The 23,849-nt window shown below is 38.4% G+C and overlaps 1 protein-coding gene across 1 annotated transcript in view; it reads right to left on the minus strand.

The window, feature by feature from the left end:
- The window catches only part of Wdr49 (WD repeat domain 49), a 168,800-nt gene that overhangs the window by 105,192 nt on the left and 39,759 nt on the right, over window positions 1-23,849 (minus strand). Inside the window, exons 2-6 of the mRNA XM_036190936.1 lie at window positions 22,910-23,350; window positions 22,201-22,377; window positions 21,214-21,388; window positions 8,246-8,413; window positions 6,353-6,501 (exon numbers count right to left, since the gene is read on the minus strand). Coding sequence (XP_036046829.1) covers window positions 6,353-6,501; window positions 8,246-8,413; window positions 21,214-21,388; window positions 22,201-22,377; window positions 22,910-23,350 — 1,110 coding nt within the window. The remainder of the gene's footprint in view (window positions 1-6,352; window positions 6,502-8,245; window positions 8,414-21,213; window positions 21,389-22,200; window positions 22,378-22,909; window positions 23,351-23,849) is intronic.

Raw genomic sequence — 23,849 nt, forward strand, 5'->3', positions numbered from 1 at the left:
GAAATACTTAAAGAAATTTTCAACATCCCTAGCCATCAGGGAAATTAAAATCAAAACTACTATGAGATTCCTTCTTTCACCTGTCAGAATGGCTAAAGTCAATAATACAAGTGACAGTTCATGCTAGAGATGATATAGGGCAACCCCACTGCTGGTGGGAGTGCAAACTTGGACAGCCACCATGGACATCAATATGACAGTTTCTCAGGAAGGTGGGGATGGATCTACCTCATGATCCAGCTACACCACTTTGGGGCATATACCCCCAAGAAACTTCATCCTATCACACGGGCACTTGCTCAACCATGTTCATTACTGCTCTATTCATAATAGCCAATAATTAGAAACAACCTAGGTGCCCCTCAACAGAAGAATGGATAAAGAAAATGCGGTACATTCACAATGAAATATTATTCAGCAATTTAAACAACGACATTATGAAATTTGCAGGTAAATAGATGCAACTAGAAAAGAATAATCCTGAGTGAGGAAATCCAGACCCAGAGAGATAAATATGCCTTGTATTCACTTATATCAAAATAAGTGCCATGAAATAAATGTTAACCAAGCTATAAAATCCATAGACACAGCCAGGTTAGGCATAGATAAAGAGACTAGTGGGGACTCATGGATCTCTCTGGAAGGAGTAAATAAATTATATGGGTGGACTGGAGGCCAAGGTTTTGCAGGGGAGTCCACAATGGGCAAATCAGGTGAGAAAGGGAAGGGGAGATGAGATGGAGGGAGGGAATAAGAGGAGAGACAGTTAGAATCGAAGGGCATTTGAGGGGCAGTATAGAAACCTAGTGCAGTAGAAACTTTCTATAATATATAAAAGTGAGCCTAAGTCTCCAAATAATGATGGAGACAGAACCCCAACTGAATGTCTCCTGTCATCAAATGAAGCTTTCAGTACCAGTACTGAGCTTCATTCAATTGAGTTTTTGGCCAAAGGGGGGCTATGAAAATCCCCAACAACCCAAACTTTAGACAAGGCAATAGAGTGCTCTCCACAAACTGACAGCAAGACCTCATTACTAAAGCCCGCAACCACACAACTCATTGAATATGGACATGTCTAGCTGGTGCCTGGATACAAACTTCACCCCCATGTTCTAGTGTCTATGACAAGGAAAGGTACCCTGCAGGCTACCAGAAGAAAAGCATAAACATCAAACCAACCACAAAATGTTTGATTTACAATCTGCCCTGCCTGCAAAATATGTTAGGGCAATGGTGGCACAAGCTGTGTGATGTTGAATGATATTTTGTTTGTATTCTGACAAATAAAGCTTGGCTGGAAATCAGAGCAGAAGCAGCCACTAGTTAACCATAGAGGCCAGGCTGTCCTGGCACACACCTTTAATCCCAGCACTTGGGAGGAGGGAACAGGAAGATCAGGAGTTCAAGGCTACCCACAGGAGACTGAATGGTCTAAAAGAGAAACAGGGCCAGGAGGTTGGTGGCTCACACCCTTGAGCTTGGCACTTGGAATCTCATGCCTTTGATCCCAGCCCTTGGGAGGCAGAGACAGGAAAATTAGGCCTGTGGAGACAATTCTCGACCCCCATTCAGTCTAAGGATTCATAGAGACAGGATCTCCAGCCCATTTTCATCTGTGATTTCATAGAGGTTAGAAGTCTTTAGTGGCTAGCTGCCCTGCTTCTCTGATCTTTCAGCTTTCACCCTGATAACTGACTCCGGGTTTTTATTGTTAAGACTAATTAGATTCATGCTTCAGTGTGGGAGTAACCAATCTATGTCTGATTTGACTTAAGGCCCACTCCATGAGATGAGTCCCATCCAAGAAAGGGCCATAAGGCCCAATCCAAGAAAAATACAGTCCCTAACTTCAAAAATACTAATACTGACTTAAGAGTTACACTACTATATATTATCTTCTACCACATTTAAAATATTAATATGTACTAGATCCTGGGAATAATAAGAATAAATTAAACAAATAACCATTACCTTCAAGTCAAAATAAAGACAAAATACAGAAACACAGTGCAGAGTGTTCAATAATCGATGTCAGTACAAAGTGTTCAAAGACCTCAAAAAGAAAGACAACTAAACCCAGGAGGGCATCCTAAGAGATCTCATTCTGAGTTTCTTTGCTACTTTATATCCAAAGCAATAGTTCTTCACATGGATAGAAATATTGCTTAGGTTACCAGGAACCAGAGACTAGATAGCTAGAGACCTAGGATAAAACCAAATACTACTGGTCTAAAAATAAATTAGGAACAATACCTTTTAAATTAATTGGTAATTAAATAAAGGCATCATTGCCAACTATACCATAAAATAGAAAGGTAAGAGAAAGAAAAGAGACTGACATAAAATTAATATATATAAAATATATATTCTCATAAAATGTTCTCTATGAAATTTGTTTGGGAAAATATAATGGTGAAAAATACATTTGTGCATGATACACATATATACAAATAAAAAGTATCATCTTGAATCTATGCATTCACAAAGAATAACATATATACAACATACTGCAACAATGTATTAAGTATATGACAGCATTGTGTAAAAAGAACATAAAGTATTCATAATTATTTCTGAGAAAGAGCTTTGAAGGAGTGGGAAAGAAGATGGTACCCACTTTGCCCTCCACTCATCTTCATCATTTGTAGATTTTCAAGGAGAGGTTTAAGCCATTTCCTTGTACAACTGAAACAAAATGAAAATCCCTAGATGAACAGATGGAAATTGGAATGGGTCAAGACCAATAGGTAAGGTCTAGTCATCAACATAAAACCTCAGTGTTTCTCTTGCCAACCATCTTTCTAGAGAGTAGATTCCAGGATCTGGGAAAAATTAGAACCTCAAACAAAGGATTAAGTTAAAAATTAACACTATCCTGATGGCCAAATCAGGATTAGCATCCCGAGAGAGAGCAGATAGGAGCAAAGAGGAGCTGAATCCTGCTTTCCTAGTGGAAAGTCAGTGCCCAGCAAAGAAACCTTTCCTGTCTTTACTGTTCTTTCTTAAATGAGCAGATGATCAGCTTCCAGAAGGACCTTTCCACCAGTAACTAACATGTTAAAAACAGCAGCTTAGGAGGAGTTCAAAATAAAATCCATTGGACTATGATAATTTATCATGATACAGCGTCTTAAAGGAATAAAACGTTTTCATCCTCCCTTGAAAAGTGCCAATGGAACAACCTCCCTGAAAGAACTCAAGTTGAAGCTCATATGGTGAGGAAGTTACTGAGATCTGACTTTTTTGATCCACAAATCCTCTAATTTATCAATTGATTGATAGTAGCACAATCCAATCAAAGGTACATTGGACCTGCCTCAGCTGAATCTACCAGGCTGGGCTGACTCCACAGGGGAGACCTTGTCTTGGAGGAGGTGGAAAATGGTGGGGGTGGATTATGGGAGAAGGCTGGGTGGTGGGAGGAGGGAGGACAGGGGAATTTGTGGCTGATGTATAAAATTAAGTTAATTATAAAATAAAAATATTTATGAAAAAGAAAACAGTATGTTTCATTTTCCCTGGAGTTCTAGTTTAACTACAGTTCTCTAAAATATCCAAAAGTATTTTGCAACAATAAAGTAGGGGCTTAGCCCAGTAATAGAAAACCCTGCTGTTTGCTGTAGACATAAGAAGTAAGGTTTTCATACATTCATCAAAGTGAAATGCATTCCAACCAATGTTGAGTGACGGCATGACAAGCTTTATAATGATGAAACAGTTTAAAGGCCAAAGTGAAAATTGGAGGACAAAACTGCTTTGGAAAAGGGCCAGATAGTCTTAATATTGATCACAGCTGTATGCAATCAATCCTGATTCAAAATACATGTTTTTGAACTTGCCTTTAAGGTTATAAAACCTTTCATGGAGCTCCATAATGATGAAATATTTGATATTTGTTTCACTTTTGTCTCGTTCAGCTTTATTCACTTAACTATAATTTATTGAGGCCCTTGCACATGTATGGCACAATCCAAGAAAGATACAGTCCCTAACTTCAAAAATACTAACACTGACTTAAGAGTTACACTACTTATATATTATCTCCTACCACATTTAAAATATTAATATGTACTAGATCCTGGGAACAATAAGAATAAATTAAACAAATAACCATTACCTTCAAGTCAAAATAAAGACAAAATACAGAAACACAGTGCAGAGTGTTCAATAATCGAAGTCAGTACAAAGTGTTCAAAGACCTCAAAAAGTAAGACAACTAAACCCAGGAGGGCATCCTAAGAGGTCTCATTCTGAGTTTCTTTGCTACTTTATATCCAAAGCAATAGTTCTTCACTTGGAGCTAGAAACCTGTAGTCACAGAATAAGCCCTATAGTAGGTCAGGGTTTGTGGAAGATACTGACAATACAGGTTTAAAAAAATATATCAACATCTCAAAGAAGGGCATTAATGATGACAATGTTCTAATGAAGAACATTTGGAGTCACAGAAGGAAACACTCCAAAACATCTGAAGGCTGATAAATACCTCTCCATCAGATTGTAATGTAGGGTAGGAAACTTCAGGAGAATGTGCAGTTGCGATGCCAGGAAACTGTGTGTGGAAAAGGCCAAAAGTTAATACAGCGTGAGTGTGAAATTAATAAACAAGAAGAGAAAGAAGTGAAGTAGGCTGGCCAACTGGAGGAGGACTTTGTGTGAAAGGTTAAGAATTTCAGAGTTGATAATTAAATGGAGGATAGAAATGAGAGACTGAAGAGACTAAATTAATTCATCCATTGTGTTTGTTTTCTTGCAAAACTACTTTGTTAGCAGAATGGAAGGAAATTCTTCTGCAGTAAGAAGACATGCTAAACAATGTTTGTAGTATTTTAGAGTTAAAAAGATAGGGGTTCCTTTGATTTTGTTGTTTTTGTTTTGTTTTGTTTTGTTTTGTTTTGTTTTGTTTTGTTTTGTTTTTACACTGAGTCTCACTGTGTCTCTGGATTGGCTAGAATTCATTCTGTAGACAAGATGGACCTTGCATGAACGATCCATCTGCCTCTGTCTCCTAAGTGCTGGGATTTAAAGTATGCACTACCACGCCCAGGAAAGACAAGATTTTTAAAGTTAGAACAAGGACAGCTGAGATGAAGAGGCAAGATGACGAACAGAGTATGATAATAGAATAAACAATAACTGGCAGATGAGTGGTAATGTTAAGGGGAAAGAAGATTTATATGAAAGGTAAAAAGAAAAGTAAGTAACAAGAATTAAGATGACAGGTATGGCTAAAGAGTTGAAGATGAATTTCTAAGTTTCAAAATAGTTTCACCTATAACACAGATACATTCCTCTCACACAAAACAAAAGTTCTCTCAATCCCATAGATTATTTCCATTTATTATCCACTTAGCTCTTCATGTATCTTTAAATTATTTATCATTTGTGTGTGTGTGTGTGTGTGTTTGCCTGTACATATGCACATGCACCACATGTATGCCTGGTATCTGCAGAGGTCAGAAGAGAGCATTAGTCCTCTGAAACTGGAGTTATGGGTGGTTGTGAATCCAACCATGAGGATGCAAGGAACACAACCTTTGTCCTCTTAACCACTGAGCCATCCATCTAGCCAACAATCTATCATAGTTTTGACTGAATCTTTAAAGTTTGGTATTATGTAAAATGGAAAATATGCCATACATAAGAGACAAAATTTTTGGAGATTAAAAATTTACTTAATTAGATACCACAATATATTCATAATTCAATTTAGACTACTTAATTCTTGGGTCATTTTCCACAATATTGAAAATTCCCCATCAAGGACCGAGAACATAACTCATGGTAAACTGTTTGTTTAGTATGTTTGAGGCTCTAAGTCAGATCCCTAACATCTCCAAATATAGACAAAAGAATCCCATCAAGATTCTCAAAGAGATATTTAATTGAAATGTATCATATATTTGAAATTTTCATTTAGCTTGTTTATAATTTAATGAGTCTCTTCAATATTAAAGTGATACACTGATACACCAGTCAACTCTGTCTTTTCACTATTTTGCCCAAACAGCATTTTCTTGCCCCCACATCTATTCTTTTCCATGTAGAATGAATGAAAACCTTGGATGCTCTTAGGATGTGACATATGGAGTGTCAAATAAAAAGAAATAAACCTATGAATACATGATTTGAGCAAAAATGTAATGAAATGCTTTTTGTCCAGTTGCCCAGAATTCTTATGAAGTAACTATCAATCAATACTTGTTCCAAATACAAATTTCCCCAAGACTTCATGGTTAGCCAGTTTGTATGAATGACTGACACCTCTTAGAGAGATTCAGAGCTCAGTGAAGACTTCCTGAAGAATTGGGAATGCAGGTGGAAAAAACAGATTTGTCGAGTTACTTACTTTGTCTCTGGAAAAGCTGAAAAGTTGTTTCCTCTCAGCAAAGAACTGGACTGCTATGACACTAGCTGAGTGACCCCATAGCACACCAACTGGCTTAGAGAGGACATAAGGATTCCATAGGCAAACTTTGTTGTCAATGCCAGCTGTTGCTAATCAGAATTCAAGAGAAAATGAAATGTTTTTAATTATCTCTTTGGAATTATTTTGTCTCATATGAACATTAATGCACCCTGTCTTGAAGGAAAAAATATCTTGTCATTGCCCAACTAAATTGTGGGTTGATCCTGAGCAGTGGTTCTCAACTCACCTAATGCTGCAACCCTTTAAAATAGTTCCTCATGCTGTGGTGGCCCCAAACATAAAATTATTCCTTTGCTACTTCACAACTTTAATTTTGCTGCTACGATGAATCATAATGTGCATATCTGATATGCAAGATATCATGACCCACAGGTAGAGAACCATTGACCTTGAGGCAGACATTTGCATAGGCTAGAAGCAAAAAGATTGTCTCATTTAGAATTCCACCCACAGCTTGCCTTAGAGGGAATACCTTTTTTCTTCCAAGCCCTAAAATTCCCTATTTCTGAGACACAAGAAATTTAAACAGCATGACAGGTGTTGGGGTCAAACAAAGAACTAAATATTCACAGTTCACAAGTCAATAAATAGAAGTTATTAGAAACATACTATTTTTACCACTGCTTAATAACCAAGCATGCACAAGCCACCAAGCATCACCAATACTTCCAATCTGGTTTATTGTGGGATCAGGCATTTTTGATCATGGCTCCTTTATATTCAAGAACCATCTCAAGAGCAAGCTAGGTACTGTGTGAGCATGTGGGATGCAATTTAACTCTCTGGTTGTTTCTCAGTCTTGAACTGATTATGCACCTGCACTTATGTTTTCCAGCACTGCTACAAGTACCAAATAGATCAGTGTAGAGAAATTAAATAACTAGTCAGCCAGTGAGTTAAAGGGGTGGTATTTGGGTCCTTGCCAAATTAATTCATCAACCCCTCCAGCCGTCACTGATATATCTAGTATATTCTTGGAAGTCATTGCATCTCAGCAGGCCTGTGTTAAGCTGCATTATATCAGCTGTTATTGGTTATTTTAAGCATCTGTTTCCTTAATGAATACCAGAATTTTTCCTGTGAATGCTAACTACATGGATGTGGACCCACACCATCGGCCATATGTGGTCTGTATAACTACTCTATTAATTTCAATAACAGATCCACATGTCAGTTTTATAATGCTTGAACTTACATATCCATATATCAAATTATCAACTTTCAGAATATCTAGGTATTCCATTTAAAATATTAACACCTGGAAAAGTTTATATTTCCTATACCTTTTGCATCAAGAAAATACTTCCTTAATAAATTAAAGCTATGATATCCTATAAATTCACAAAAATTATTAGAAAATGTAGTCTGAAAAGTATGTAGGATTTGCAATTATACTGGTGTGTGCAGGTGTGTATATGCTGGGTATGTGCATATGCGTGTGCTCACATGTGTGTGAGTAATGAAAGTGATGTATTTGTTTGGGAGCAGCATTTGATGGTGTTAGAAGGATTGCAGAATAGCAGATGCTGTACAAACTGTCTTCTTTCCCTATATCATCTTCCACCCCTACCAATTCCAATAAAAAGACTCATTAAAGCATCGGGGTGCTTTTTCATATTTCACCCCAGTGTAATTCAAACGCACCACACATCATATGCATCATTATCAAACATTCTCAGGCAATAAAATGTGAGCTGCTCAAGTTGGTCTCCCTGGCAATAAAGCAACAAGGTGCTGTACTTCCCTGCATACAAATATGCATCCTAGACAATTTATGAGGCCCTCATAGTTATCATGATTTATTTTACATACCAATTAAATTGAGCTGAGAGTGGTAATCAAAAGCATGAATGCCCTGGGCAATGTTGAAAGACGTCATTTTAAGGAGTTTTTTTGACTTCTCTCTCCATGCCAGCACCACAGTATTTGTACTGCTGGTTGTACTGGAAATGAAAGCATCCAAAGAGGCATTGTAAGTAACTGAAAAGAAAAAAGAAAAAAAAAGAATCTTGATTTTTTTTAATTAGCAAAATAGAAACATTTAAATATATAATGGTATTATATATTAACATATAGTAGTATATAATAATTAATATCAGAGTGTGATGACACATCCCAGAACTCAGAACAGATCACTCACCCATTCCCTCCAATCAAAGAATTTTACAGCAAGAAACCACAGCGTATTCTCCATTCTGACCTTCCTCTACATTAGAAACACCTTAAGGTTTTGGTTTTTTGTTTCTATGGAATATAGAGTAGAAAACAACACTCATCACAAAAATCATGGGGTATTCGGTGGACAGAAAATGAGCGCGTGATCATGACTGTTTTCCTCTTCCTCTCAGACTGGAGGCAGACAAACAGGAACTAGCAAGCCCCTGCTTGCTATATAGTTCACGCTTAAACAATTGTTTGTGTAAATTTCGACCAGTCTAGAATGCTTAAGAGTAGATGGGCCAGGACTTAGACCGGGTCTGATTCCCAAGCGGAGCTAAGATTTCGATCAAGATGACTGACCCTGCGTCAGATGTTATGGAGCAAAATTCTATTTCCTATGTAATAACGGCCCAGCTACCGTGTATCGTGATGGGCTTTGTTTTTCATCAGAATCGCAAGCTCCCAAAGGCAAGTAACTGCTCATTGGCCAGGCTGGAACATGATACTCACACAGAGGTCTTTCCTTGCTTTTTGCTCAGAATATAATTACCTGTATCCAAAATTGCAAGATTTCTGGCTTAAAACCAAGATAAAATTTCTGGCTCACACAAAGGATTTTGTCACTTGCATAGAGTAAAACTTGTTAAACAGAAGTGCTTTTATTTATTTATTTTTTTCTGCTTTCTGCTTACTAGGTAGAATCAAGTGAGGTAGACTAGGAAGACCATTCTCAGTGGACCAGGAATATTTCTGTACATCTAATGAAATTGAGCACTCTTTACTCAAGATTATCTTTTCAAAGACATGCACACTGCAAATAGCCTTAGAATGCAGAGGTAGTGTCTCCCTTTGAAGGAAATGGCAGGCATGCCTGTTATCCAGAAGAACCAGAGTAGTTTTCTCAGGAGCAGAAGGAGATGCATGTCCTGTGCCCATATAAAAGGCTCAGGTTCTCTAAACCTGGGTTTCTTCTCTAAAACATCCATGTGCAAGCACAAATGTGCCTTTTGTGACATGGAGCAAATGTGTCAATACTTACTCTGCTTGCTTTCCTATGAATTATATATGTATTTAATTTTTTTAATCTGTGATACAGACATGTATATCATCTGTCACTGTAGGAATTTTCATTCTGTGGCTCACTTCAAGCATTGTACTACTTGAGACAATATACTTACTCTACAGCTAAACTGAAAGGAACTTAAGGGTCAGCGAGTCAGCTAAATCCAGGTCAAGGTGCTTGATTTACATCTGATGACTTGAACCGATACCCAGAACCCACATGATGCCACACTCATGACCCACTGCACTCACAGACCATGCATATTCACTCACAGAGTGACAAAGAACCGATTGTAAAAATAATTGTTTTCAAAGATGTGAAAACTCAGTCTTCAAAACCCTCAGCAGGTACTGCTATGGCTAAGTATAACATAATAATAGGGAGGGTTCACCTTGGGTGGAGATTAGGGAATTATAATCTTGGAACTGGGATTCAAGTCCTCATATAAGAGATATAAGGGAGTTTGTTTATTCCTTTTATTACGAGAGAGGACACAGATAGAAGATAGCATCTATAATTCAAGAAGTGTTATTCTCCAGACACCCTGTCTACTAACAGCGTAGTCTCAGAACTTCACATCCTTCAGATCTATAAAAATAAATATCTATTATTTATAAGATATTCAGAATATGTGCTTATATAAATGTGTATAAACAAATTTCCAAATGATTACTAAAGGCAAGGAAGCTGAACCATAGCTATATAGTCCTTTCTATGTAAACTGTTTATTGAGTTAATTATTTCTGAAAGCAGCTAGAATTTATTCATTCAGGAGCAGATATTGACATGAGAATGGCTTGATTTAATATATTTCATATCTATCTTCCTAGTAAATAAATATCTCACATGACCAATTTATATTTAATGAGATTGAAACAATTTAGAGTGCCACTTACAGATATCCTTTCCTGAAGGATGTCATCTAGTCTTCAGAATTACTTGGTATTTGCTAACACCTGTGGTGTGATGAAGAGCCTGAAGAACTAGATTCACTATGTACCTCATACATGTGTTTCTGAGCTTAGGAAAAGGGACATGTAAATCAAACAATTAGACAATATCTTATCCCATAGTAAATTGCTACATTGAATAGTACACGGATGAGTAAAAAGAAAGACACTGTGTATGAGTCAGTGTTTTGAAGACATTTCACAAATGTTCTGTTGATGACAGAATTCTATTGATGAGAGGACAAAATGCCTCACTTGTATTAAAGGAACAAAATTAAAATGAGGAACTTCTTATGTGCATCAAAAGAACATTTTAGAATCACCTATGGGTAGGGCTCATTAGTTAACTGTATCTATCGCTCTTGTGGAGAACTTGAGATTAGTTCCCATCCTCCAAGGCCAGTGGCTCACCAAGACTCCAGATCCATGGGAACTGACACGCTCTTCTCATCTACTTGGGCAACTGCACCCATGTGCACAAACCTACTCCAGATACACAAACCTACATATAATTATTTTTTTAATTTAAAAATTAAGAATCCCCCAAGGGAAACCGCATGATATTGCATACATGTGATGCCATCTCTGAGATGGGAGAACAGAAAAATATAAATTCCAAAATTTTGAGCCGACAGAAATCCAATCTACCGTCTAATTTTACAGATGAAGAAAAATGGAAAAGAAAAACCACCAAAACAAGTTTAATTATAAGGCTAGAGACAGAAAATAACTATTTCCAATTTGGGTCTGGAGTTCTGGTATTAATCCTCTGATCAGAGTAATGGTGCATAACATGGAGTATTACAGATCCAAGCTCAAAGCTAGACTCTGGCAGAGCTGGAAATACAACCTGTCCGCAGAGCCAGACTCCTTGACAATGAGGACATCTCATGTTGTAGCATGCAAAGGAGTCACTGGAAGATTAGAGCGAAAATGCAGATTCTCACTGTACAGTCCTAAGATTGGGCATCTCACACATAGTACTTGATGATGATGCTTTATACTCCCTAAGGACCACACTTAAAGAATTCTGTAGAGTTTAGACATTACTTCATACTCTAAAGGACCAATCAACAGTTCTTAAATTTCAGAAAGCAATTATTTATTTAAAATCTCATGGAAACTATAGATTCCATCAGAAAGTTGTGCACAGAGACAGATTTTTGTATAAGATACCAGAGTTTTAAGAACCTCCCTACCATGATTCATACATGATAGAGCTGAGAAACTCAGGCAATAAATCTCTGAGCACAAGGTAATGTTGGATTAGAAAAAAATTCCATACCTGATTTCTTATGTGGCTCTTCATTTTTGATTTTTGGAAAAGGGTTTTGATAGATACCTCAGGTTGTCCTGGATCTCACTATATGGCACAGTCTGGACTCTAACTCACCACTCTAGCATCTGAGTCTCCCAAGAGCTGAGATTACAAATGTGTACTATCATACCTGACTTCCCTTGGGTAATTCATAACGTTTCTTTTTTTTTTTCTTTTTTTCCTTCCCTTTTTTTATTATATTTGTGTTTTAATTTTACACATCAGCCATGGGTTCCCCTGTCCTCCCCCCTCCTGCCTCCACCCCCACCTTCCCCCCATCCCCTCCCCTCCATTCCCATCTCTTCCAGGGCCAAGACTCCCCTGGGGATTCATTTAAACTCGGTGGATTCAGTACAGGCAGGTGCAGTCCCCTCCTTCCAGGCTGAGCAAAGTGTCTCTGTGTAAGCCCCAGGTTCCAAACAGCCAGCTCATGCACTAAGGACAGGTCCAGGTCCCACTGTCTGGGTGCCTCCCAAACAGTTCAAGCTATTCAACTGTCTCACTTATCCAGAGGGCCTGATCCAGCTGGGGGCTCCACAGACTTTGGTTCACAATTCATGTGCTTCCATTCGTCTGGCCTTTCGTCCCCATGCTTTTTCCAATCCTGGGCTCAACAATTCACGCTCCCACAGTCCCTCTTCCTTCTTGACAACTGGACACACGGAGCTCCATCTGGGGCCTGGCTGAGTATCTCTGCATCCACTTCCATCAGTCACTGGATGAGAGTTCCAGCCCGACCGTCAGGGTGTTTCTTTTACTAATTGGTTTTATCTATCAAAGCACAAAATAGATACTGCATTTTATCTTTTACTTCTTTAATGAAAATAAATTTAACCAGATTTTGATGTTGAACTGAACATAATTTCTCCAAGACAAAGAGAAGCCAAGATGCAGAAGAGAATTTTAGAAAGGGAAGCACCCTCTGGTACATATAATAACTCAATGTGAGATGTCATAACACAGAAGAGATACTACTGAAAAAAAGGGTCCATGTTTCCAGTCTGTGTCTAGCTCATCCTCTCTTATTAATTTTTCTTGCCTTATGGATTATTTTTATAATGATGAAGGTAATTTGCTGAACCCTTCTTCATGTCCCACGCAGCAAGCACGCCTGGAGCTCCTGGTCTATCATAATCCTCATTGTGTAAGTTATTTGAAGTTTGCTAATGAGGAAATAGACATTCCAAAACTCAATTTGCTTCAGGTCATGTGGCGAATTATAAATGGAGAAGAGAGTGAGCTGACTGTGAGTTCTCCTTTTCTCTTCTACTGTATTCTTCCTTGGCACTCAGCCACATTGCCACACATATGCCAGGACCACATCTGGGGTGATTTTTACTATTGGCCACATTTCTGTTCCCTGTGGCCTCACTCTCAAACAAATCCCCACTTGAACTTCAGTCTCTGCTTTCCTGACTCCTTCATGTTGCTACTGAGCCCCTAGGAGAACCATCGTCCTTTATCTTCCTGAATATCTCCATCCTTTTCTGTCATCTACTGTATTTCTTTCTTGTGAAAGGGAAAAAAAAAGAGATACTGATGGAGAGGAGTGGGGAGGGAGGAAGGGAGAGAGGAAGTGAGAGGGGTGGCCTAAAGGAATAAGCAGTTATGTAAAGGTGAGTGCTTTGAGCTTCGTTCGAGAATAGTTAACTTCAAGGGCATTTCACCTGCTGCATGATGGTAATTTTCCTAGATATATCAGAAGAAGAAATTCTGCAGGTGTGAAGTGTCATTCAGGGACTCAGTTGACATATTACTTTTGTTTATGGAAAATGTTTAAGATTACTATAGCATGGCACTTAAAATCGATATTCTAAGATCCAACGTATAAATCATTGCACTATAACCATATCATCAAGTCCTCGGAAATTCCATAACATGATTATAATATAACAAAGTTTCCTCTCCAGAAAATTACTTTGTCACATGTCCCCCAGGACACCCAGTTGGTTCGGGGGACATGTAAGGCACAGAACTTCATCTTGCTCTAGTGTTTAAATTGTTGTTCTAAGACTTGAACGTGCAGCTTCCTGGGTGACATTTATGGGTCTGCAAGGCCACACACTGGAGCTTCAGCAACCCGCATCTAATATCTAAATCAAGACATAACTTGTTTCTCATTAAATTGTAGAAGTACAGAGCTCTGGGGGAAGACATGAGTAAAAGATGAGAGAAGAGCCACAGAGCCATTACTTAAAAACCAAACTGCCTAAAAAAGAAAAATGTTTTCCTCACTTCTTTAATTGTGGTAGGGATAATAACACACTGTGATAAAAAATAAAATTTAAAAAAAGAACACCTCTTTAGAACATTAAGCTATAGAATAAGATGAGCTGGACAAATTAATTATTTGTTTTTCACACTCCTGGTGAGTTTGAAAATTAGAAGAAATATTTTAATTTTATGTAACATTTTAAGACTAAAAGACAAACTTTGGTTTTTTATTATTATATTTACTTATTGGTCCAGTAAGATATTAACTTTCAAAAGTTCCACACTTCCTTGCAACACAGGGATTTCAAAGGACATGAAGCCAGGCAGTGGTGGCACACGCCTGTAATCCCAGCACTCAGTAGGCAGAGGCAGGTGGATATCTGTGAGTTCGAGGCGAGCCTGGTCTACAGAGCTAGTCCAGGACAGGCTGCAAAACTACAGAGAAACCCTGTCTCGAAAAAACAAAAAAACAAAACAAAAAAAAGGACATGAAAGACTCCTTTTGTTTTTTTTTTACATAAGGGTGTGTGTGTGTGTGTGTGTGTGTGTGTGTGTGTGTGTGTGTGTGAGTGTGTGTGTGTTGTACAACTTGAGTAGAGGGGAATGGGGAAGTTGAGAAAGGATATCTGGGAGGGGCTGGAGAAAAGAAAAGAAGGGCTACGTCTTGTAATTCTATTTCAATTTAAAGCATACAAATAAGCCAGATGGTGGTGGCACACACCTTTAATCCCAGCACTTGGGAGGCAGAGTGAGCTCCAGGAAACACGCAAAGCTATACAGAGAAACCATGTCTCGAAAAACCAATAATAATAATAATAAAAACATATAAATAAAAATTAAAGACACAATAAGAAGGCATCAAAGGAACCTGCCATTCATCCTTACTTATCTGGGTACTGTCAAAATGACCCCCCAAAGTAGCAATTAGTTAATGTGAGAAAGTGATTTGAAAATGAAAAGTAATATCTCAAAGTGAGGGAATGCTGTTGAATGCCCTTAAGATAAGACAGAAGCCACCACTCTACATTTGGAACAGACTGTGAATTATTTCGGAAACCTGGGTCATTCATAACCCAGAACTCTTACAGGGTTCAGGCTTTCATTCTGAGTCACGTGAGTAAACACACCAAGTTGTCCTGCCAGTTTTTAATGTTTTCTTTATGAAGAGGTGTCATTTTCGGGTTTTTGTCATACCTTGGACTCCTGTTCCCTAAGCCTTTCCCCCTCTACCCACAGGGCTATTCATACTCAAGCAACAATCATGTCAAAAGGAAATATAAGAAACAATTGTCTACAGGGTCATTAAAAGTCAACGTTTGTTGTTAAAACCAAAATCTATACTGCTAAGCACCTTTTGCCCAGAGACCCAGCAAGAGAGCGTCTCTTTTTTTTTTTGAGCTGAGGATCGAACCCAGGGCCTTGCGCTTGCTAGGCAAGTGCTCTACCACTGAGCTAAATCCCCAACCCAGCTAAGCACCTTTTAAGATAAGAAACTTCCATGATTTCCAGAATGTCAGGCAGAAGTGTGTGTATAATACAAGCAGGCTGAAGGAAGAGAGTGTTTTCTTCAGACACAGGTCACCAGCTCACAGCTAATTTCTACTGCCTTAAACACAGTATGACTCCTGGCAAGAAGGACAGCATAGTCTAGCTGCTCAGTGATGCAACCTCCTTTACCTGGAAGGGATTTCAATTCTGGGAAGCAGAGCAACACGGCACAAGTCCCTAGATTCAGCTTCTCTTGCTAGCTTAATTCACATCAATTATGAAGACTCCCTAAGGAATCACAGCTTGGTGTCTGTGCTTAAATTCTCTGGCACCAGCTCTATTAATTACTGCAACAATTATGTTACCATTGTAAGCTGGTGGTTATCACCTTCTGTTTATGACCCAAAGAGGAAGAGTACATTTTGGTGTGATTAAAAGGCCTATGGTTTTTGTTTTAGCAATATTTTCTAGGCAAGAACTAACTATTGAGTGACATCCCAACTAGTTGTTTGTTTGTTTGTTTGTTTGTTTGTTGAAACAAGATCATGCTCTATGGCTCAGGATGAACTTGAAATGTCTGTGTATCCCAGGCTTACATTAGACACACAATCTTTCCTCAGAAATTGAATCCTAGAATTAAAGACATGCACCACCAAACCAGGCTCATGTTTCCTTAATAGCTACATTCTCAGACAATAACTTCTGAAGTATGTCCTGTAGAAGACCATTCCTAAAAAGGAAATTCTGTGAGCTTCAGGACAGTCTCTCCACTACTGCCCTAAATATCTATGTTCATTTTGTAGTCATATGCAATTATTTTTTTATTAAATGATATAGAACCACTCAGACAGGATGGAACTATTTTCTCCTTCAAAATTTTAATAATACTGAATCTCGGCTTCTGTTTAAAACCTATGTTACCATACTTACAACTCAAACTGAGTTTCCCCTCTGACATCTCAACATAACAGATCTTTTACCCTTAGTTTTGCTAAAAATGTATTTCTGTAGTTGTGTTTCTGTCTTCACTTGCGTAGCCTCTTGCCCTAAGAAGAAAATGACCAAATATTTGCCTGAGAAACTGTAAGAATGTCAACCCATGCCGCAGCAGTGCTGGATATCAAGTCCACGCAGCCATCACGGGGTGCTTGGCAGAGCATGCCTTGGGAATCAGTGAGCATTGCCCATGACTGCTGCCAAACCCCAGTGAGCTGCAGTTTGCTCTGTCCTCCATTTCTCTTCTCTTTTCCTTTTCCTCTTCCTCCCTTCTCCTCATACTAGAACAACTGAGCTTTGAACAATAGAAAGTTGTATTTAAGCTAGTGTCTGTTGCTACAGGTCAGATCTCTTTTCAATGGTTAAGAGTTAAGTAGTTCCATGTTTAGAGGCAGTTGAGTTTTAAACCTAGAAACGGAATAAAGGAAGAATTTTAAATTACTTACGTGTGTGTGTGTGTGTGTGTGTGTGTGTGTGTGTGTATGTGTGCTTCTGTGTGAGATAAATTGTGTGCCTATGTGTATGAGATATTGTATTTCTCTCTCTCTCTCTCTCTCTCTCTCTCTCTCTCTCTCTCTCTCTCTGTGTGTGTGTGTGTGTGTGTGTGTGTGTGTGTGTGTGCATACCCACATGTACTAGGGCCTCATGTAAGTAAGGTAACTATCTTACCACTGAGCTATATACCCAGCCTTCTTTCAATTTAATTTTCAGATAGAATCTCAGAAAGTTTCCAATCTAGCTTTCAGTTCACTATAAAGCTAAGGCAGTCATGATTCCCTTGCCTTAGTACTGAGTAGCTACGCATGGTTAGATTAATCATAAATATATTTACACACAGAGATAGATGATGGGTAGATAGATGATGATGATGATGATAGATGGATAGATGAAAGATAGAGACAGATAGATAGATTATTGATAGATGATAGACAGATAGATAGATAATAGATAAATATTTGATATTTAATACTGATTAGCAACTTGACAGGACCCAGAATACCCTAAATACAAGCCTCTGGGCATATCTGTGAGTGCTTATCTAAATTAGAATGATTTCTAGGCAGGCCTGTGAGGGATTTTCCTTATCACATTTGCTGAAATAGAAAGACTCACCCTGAATGTGGGTGGCAATTAAATATCAGGAGAACCCAGGGAAAGCTCCTGCTTTACTTGTTTGTCTTTATATCTATCTCACTGAGAGTTTATCTCTGTGCTGGTGAGTTCATCTCACCTATTGCTGCCATTATACTGTTGCTGCTGTTCACTGACATTTGAACCCTGAATTAAACACCACTAGCTCTCCAGGAATCCTCTGCACCACACCAAAAGTGCTGAGACATGGGACCTCCTGAACTGACAAGCTACCAGACATCAGTCTCTTCAGTGTGAAAACAGCCATTATTGGGATGTGTCTGTGTGTGCGTGTATGTATATATACACACATAAACTTTTTCTGTAGCTAGTTCCTAGTTTACAATGATTTTAGGAGGCACATTCTCATACAGGATTTCTTAGGTCTTAGATACAAACTTCACTATGACTTTCTTCCATATTTTTTATCAACAGACGAGAATGATATGATGAAAATATGATGAGCAGCAAATTTACCCTGACCTGAAGAGCAATCTCATACTGCAAGCAAAGAGACAAGTGACTCATGGGCAAGGTCCTGTGCTATTAACAGTGGTTTTTTTAAAGGAGACTTTAATGAAATTGAGGTAGAATTTGCAGTAGATCGAGTAGGAAGGAAACATTTGAACATCACTCATCTGCAGAAACTCTTACTTGATATAACCTCAGCCTCTTCAAAAGAATCACACTACTTCTTATTTATCCATGTTACTATAAAATAATGGAACTCAAATAATACACTAAACTTCATACTACAGGCTAATTCTTATTTATCCGTGTTACTTTAAAATAATGGAATTCAAATAATACACTGAACTTCAAAGACCCACTACACTAGATTTCAGAACCTACTGCCTTGTTTCTATAATTTATTCTTTTATTTATCTATGAACATATAGCACTTAATTCAAACACAGTTCCAATAACTTACTTCAGTTCATCTCCAGAACCTTGATCTTTATTTTGGTGTCACAAAAATTTGACACATAATTTTGTGCCTGTCATAATAGGACATGATCAGGAAATGTGTGGTTTTGTTTTTCACCAACTAATATCCTGCCAAAAATCAAAGGATGGATAGAATGTACCAAATATATAATTTATACTGAAAAAAGGCATAATATAGTATCACTTGTATAGAGCTTGAGTTGGGGCCACATGGTAGATCAGTTACAACAACATGTGATCCAAAGCTCATAAAGCTGCTGGAGAAGCCAACAGTTGGTACACTTGACCATCCCTCCTTTAGATTATGTTAAAAGTTGAAAGGTAATATTAACTTCATTAGATATTATTCAAGCCAATGGGATTGCTAATTTCTATTCTTTTGAGTGGATTTTCATTAATTTGGCATTTTTGACATGAGAAAAATCACCATGGTTCTTTATATCAGTATAGATATTATACACTTTGCTTTTGAATCATCATATTCATTTTTTAAGAAATAAAGTGCTTGTGAAATCATTAACTCATTAATAGTATTAATGGTTGAGTTTTAAGAAAGTACTAGTATTCTATAAATGCTGATTTATAAAATAATCCTATCACAAAGAACTACTACACATGCACTCCAGACAAGAACTCAGACATTATATCAAATTGGAAAAGTGAAGGAAAAAAGGAGGGGAGGGGGAAGAAGGAAGAGAGATAGAGAGAGAGAGAGAGACAACAGAGACAGAGAGAGCTTTAGCTATAATTTGAAGGCAGAAAAAGAAGAACCACATGTCTAGTCTCACCCTGTCCTGTATAATGACACTTTCTCTCGAGAAAGAAAGAAAACAGAGAAAACTGAGTATGAAGTGATTGTCTCAGTCAGGGTTTCTGTCGCTGTGACAGAACAAAGGCAAGTTGAGAAGGGAAGGGTTTCCTTGGCTCACACTTCCATATCGAAGTTCATCATCAAAGGAAGTCAGGACAGGAACTCAAACACGGCAAGAACCTGGAAGCAGGAGCTGACGCAGAGGCCATGGAGGGGTGCTGCTTACTGGATTACTCCTCCTGGCTGTCTTTGACCATGATTAATGAAGACCACATGAGAATAGGAGGAAGCAAAGTGCTAGAGAGGTCCCCAGAAATCCACAAGGATACCTCCACTGTAGACTACTGGCAATGGTCAAGAGAAAACCTGAACTAACCTAGTCTGGTGATTGGATGGCCAAACACCCTAACTGTCTTGCTAGAACTCTCATCCAATGACTGAGGGAAGCAGATGCAAAGATCCATGGTCAGGCCCCAGGTGGAGCTCCAGGAGTCCAACTGGCGAGAAAGAGGAGGGATTGTATGAGTAAGAATTGTTGAGACCAAGATTGGAAAAAGCACAGGGACAAATGGCCAAAGGAATGGAAGCACATGAATTATGAACCAAAGGCTGTGGAGCCCCCAACTGGATCAGGCCCTCTGGATAAGTGAGACAGTTGATTAGCTTGAACTGTTTGGGAGGTACCCAGCCAATGGGGACCTGGACCTCTCCTTAATGCATGAGCTGGCTGTTTGGAACCTGGGTTCTATGTGGGGACAGTTTGCTCATCCTGAGAGGAGAGGACTGGACCTGCCTAGACTGAATCTACCAGGTTAAACTGAATCCCCAGAGGAGTCTTTGTCATGGAGGAGATGGGAATGGGGGATGGGCTGGGGGGAAAGCCAGGAGGGTCGGGGCGGGGAAGACAGGGGAACCCATGGCTGATATGTAAAATTAAATTAAATTGTAAAATAAAAAATTAAAAAAGAACTCAGGATCACCAGCCCAGGGACGGCACTACCCACAGTGGGCTGGGCCCTCCCCCATCAATCACTAATTAAGAAAATGCCTTATAGTTGGATCTTATGGAGGCATTTTCTCATTGAGGTTCCCTCCTTTCAAACAACTCTAGTTTGTGTGTCAAGTTGACATAAGACTAGCCAGCACAGTGGACTTTCTTATAAAATATATTTTAAATATTGAAAGTACATGTCTATTTAATAAAAGAAATGTCTAAAATATATAGAACAAATTGTCAGTAAAATTAAATAAAAGGTAAAAAAAGAAAGAAAAAGAAAAAATTACATGTAAAGACAGCCAAACTGTTTCTCATAAGAATACAAAAAAAAAAAAAAACCGAGGAAAAGAAAAGAAGCCCTTTTGAGGAATTCATTAAATTCTTTACTGAGAAGCGTGTGGATGACTGACACAGGGTAGGATCAGAGTGGAATTGAAGCTGAATAGATTCTAGGACAACTTTCCTTTGTCTTTTGAGATTTCTGAGTGCATAGTTCATTGAATGAAGCATAAATTTTAGAAGAAAAGAAAAGAAGTAATTCCTGCCAGCATTCAGGGGATAAAGTGAGTCTAGGCCCAAACCTCCAGAGAACCAATTATTTGGTTTCTAGAATTAAACATTCTGTGTGAGCCATTTTCATTAAGGAATATAAATGTAGAAGTTGAAAATGACGGTTTCCTCATATTACTGTTCAAATTCGGTACCTTGCCTGACCCACTCTCCATGATGAAGTGTGTGCTGTAATATGTGACAACATTTGTGACATCCAGAGAGCAGCTCTGCCCAGTCGATGGTCATTGTTGCTTCTTCATCATCACAGGCATTAGCAGGCCGTTCAAAAAGGGAAATCATGGCTGCCGTGAAAGCAATCGCTTGAACCTTGAATCATTGAAAGAGAAATAAACATATGCAGTATAAGTGCTATCCAACAGTTCTACGTCCTTTACAGTTAACAAGAAAGGGATCATGAGTGAGGAAGGTTTTCTCCAATATCTCTTAAAGCATTCAGGCAGCCACAGTAGAACCACCACACTGTCGGTAAAGTGGTTTCCAAGCACAGCTTTCATTTGAAAAAGGACTTGACATTGACAACAGGAAGACTGGAAGCTTTCACAATCATGAAAGAGAATTGATCGTTCAAGCCTCTTCAGTGTCCAGCTCATTCCAATGTCACTGAGTAAGTAATGATTCCTCTCATCTAAACTGCAATTTGATAGGAGGAGAAATGCCTGGATCCAATGTCACATGTTCAATGTTACCATCTTTCATGCCTCTATTTCCTTGTTAGATGATACAGAATATGAACACTCTCTTGGATGTCTGATAACAGACTTCCCCCAAATCAAAACAATTAACATGAAAGGCCCATGGGAAGTTAGTTCAAACATTTAATAGTAAGTAAATATTTAGTAATATTAGAATCTAATGCATTAATCATTTTATAATATAAAGTTTGTAAGTTTTTAAACTAGAGAAATGTGATTACAAGCAGACCAGCAGATCATAATGAAGGTTTGTATTTTATCACTGACAGGAGGGATGGTAGTATCACTCATCCCTCCTATGTCTACGGGGAATTGCCTCATAGTTTATAGTATAGAAAGTGATAGTTAAGGCATTTCAATTTCTACTTTTCGCTACAGTTTGAGGATTCAATCCTTATTGTGCAGTCTTATCTTCCCCTCACTTACCTTTCCAGTTATATCCCCCAAAGAAAGGATGGATTCTTTGGGATCAAGAGGATTATACCAATAATCCATGCATATGGGAGTTCCTCTCAGGCCTTGCAGTTTGTACTGACAAGGAAATTCTTCTTTGGACAGTAGATCATAGAAACAAATCTCTTTGCTTGTAAAAGCCACTGCTATCTAGAGTAGCCAAGCAGAAAATCAAAGAATATTTATGGTGGACTTAGTGAAATTATTATACAAAGCAAGCATGCAAATCTAACTTCCAAATGAGATGTAGTTCTCTGAGAGTCTTTAGCAGTATTATAGAAGTATGCATAGTACAGAGGTATTTAATTCTAACATTGGGCTTTAGCCAAAAATCAAAACAAAACACTTTTATCATGAAAGGCATTCAAGCACCCTTTTTTTCTCATTTCAATCCTACATCCACTAGCATGCTCCATCCCTCAAAATATTGACAATTAATCAGATAAGAAATGGAAAAAAAAAAGCATGAGTCGTTATCTGTGATGTCATTTTAAGACACCCAAGCAAAGGACTTTGGAAGGCAAGTACTTCTTATATCCCCTCCAGCTAAGACGAGAGGCACCAAAGATGAATGTGGTTCTCTGTCACTGCTGGTGTTGCACTTGATACTGGCCAGGGGCTTTCCCTCATAATTTTCTCATCTTTTTCATAAGTAGAGAGTGTGTTTATAAAGATTTTGTACCTTGTTAACATTTTCCAGAGAAACCAGACTTGTCACCCAGAGGTGTTTGAGTTTGGTAGCATCTGATGTGATAGGAAGTGATTCCTGTGACTTTAAGTTCTCTCCCCAGACTCCTAGTAAGCCTTCCTTGCTAATGGTCAAATAACGACTTGAATTCTTTAAGTAAACTACTTTCTGAATGGTGTCCTTGTGCTTTCCTGGGAGGAATTCAAGATCCTTCCATTGGGGAACCACTGTTGCCTTTGTCCGTTCCTCTCTCTCATAAAGTGATAGCAGTACAAATGAAATCAGCTTGTCCCAGTCAACAAAGCCATCCCGGGCCACATCTACTTTGTCAAAGAGTTCTCCAAATTCTTCCTTTGTGCCCCAACCCACAGTCTCTGTCATCTTCTGTATGAATTCTTCCCTGGGCATACAAATGGTTTGTCTTGGATCTTGGGACTAGACATGGGAAGAGAAAAAGAAAGACAACAGAAAAATCATCACACAGAGAAGAGCATTGTGCTGTATTGGGGTTGAATTTAGTCAGCAATTCTTGCAGCATGGGAAGAAAAGCATCTTCCATTTTAGAGTGGGGTTGTACTTACATGGATTTTGGCAGGGGAGACGAATAATTTATGGTGCTAGAAAGTGCATCCTCAACTACAGTGTTGAGGCAGGAGAGTTAGAGACTATGTGATGATAGAAGCTGGGATTGCAGAGATGTGAAACATTAGTCATGAAGCTGGAAAAGGCAAGGGATCAATTCAGAAGGCAAAGCAATCCTGAGAATAACTTGTTTGCCCAATAAATCTCATTTTGGCCTTCTGCCCATCAAACTGTTAATCAATAAGATGGCAAATGTAACCAGCTAAGTTTGTGGTAATCTTTTATAGAAGCAACAGAAAGAAAATATCATGCATGGTTTATAGAAGAATGGATGAACCCTTGAAAGGTTTTG

Source organism: Onychomys torridus, chromosome 6 (genome assembly GCF_903995425.1).
Source record: "Onychomys torridus chromosome 6, mOncTor1.1, whole genome shotgun sequence".
NCBI lineage: Eukaryota > Metazoa > Chordata > Mammalia > Rodentia > Cricetidae > Onychomys > Onychomys torridus.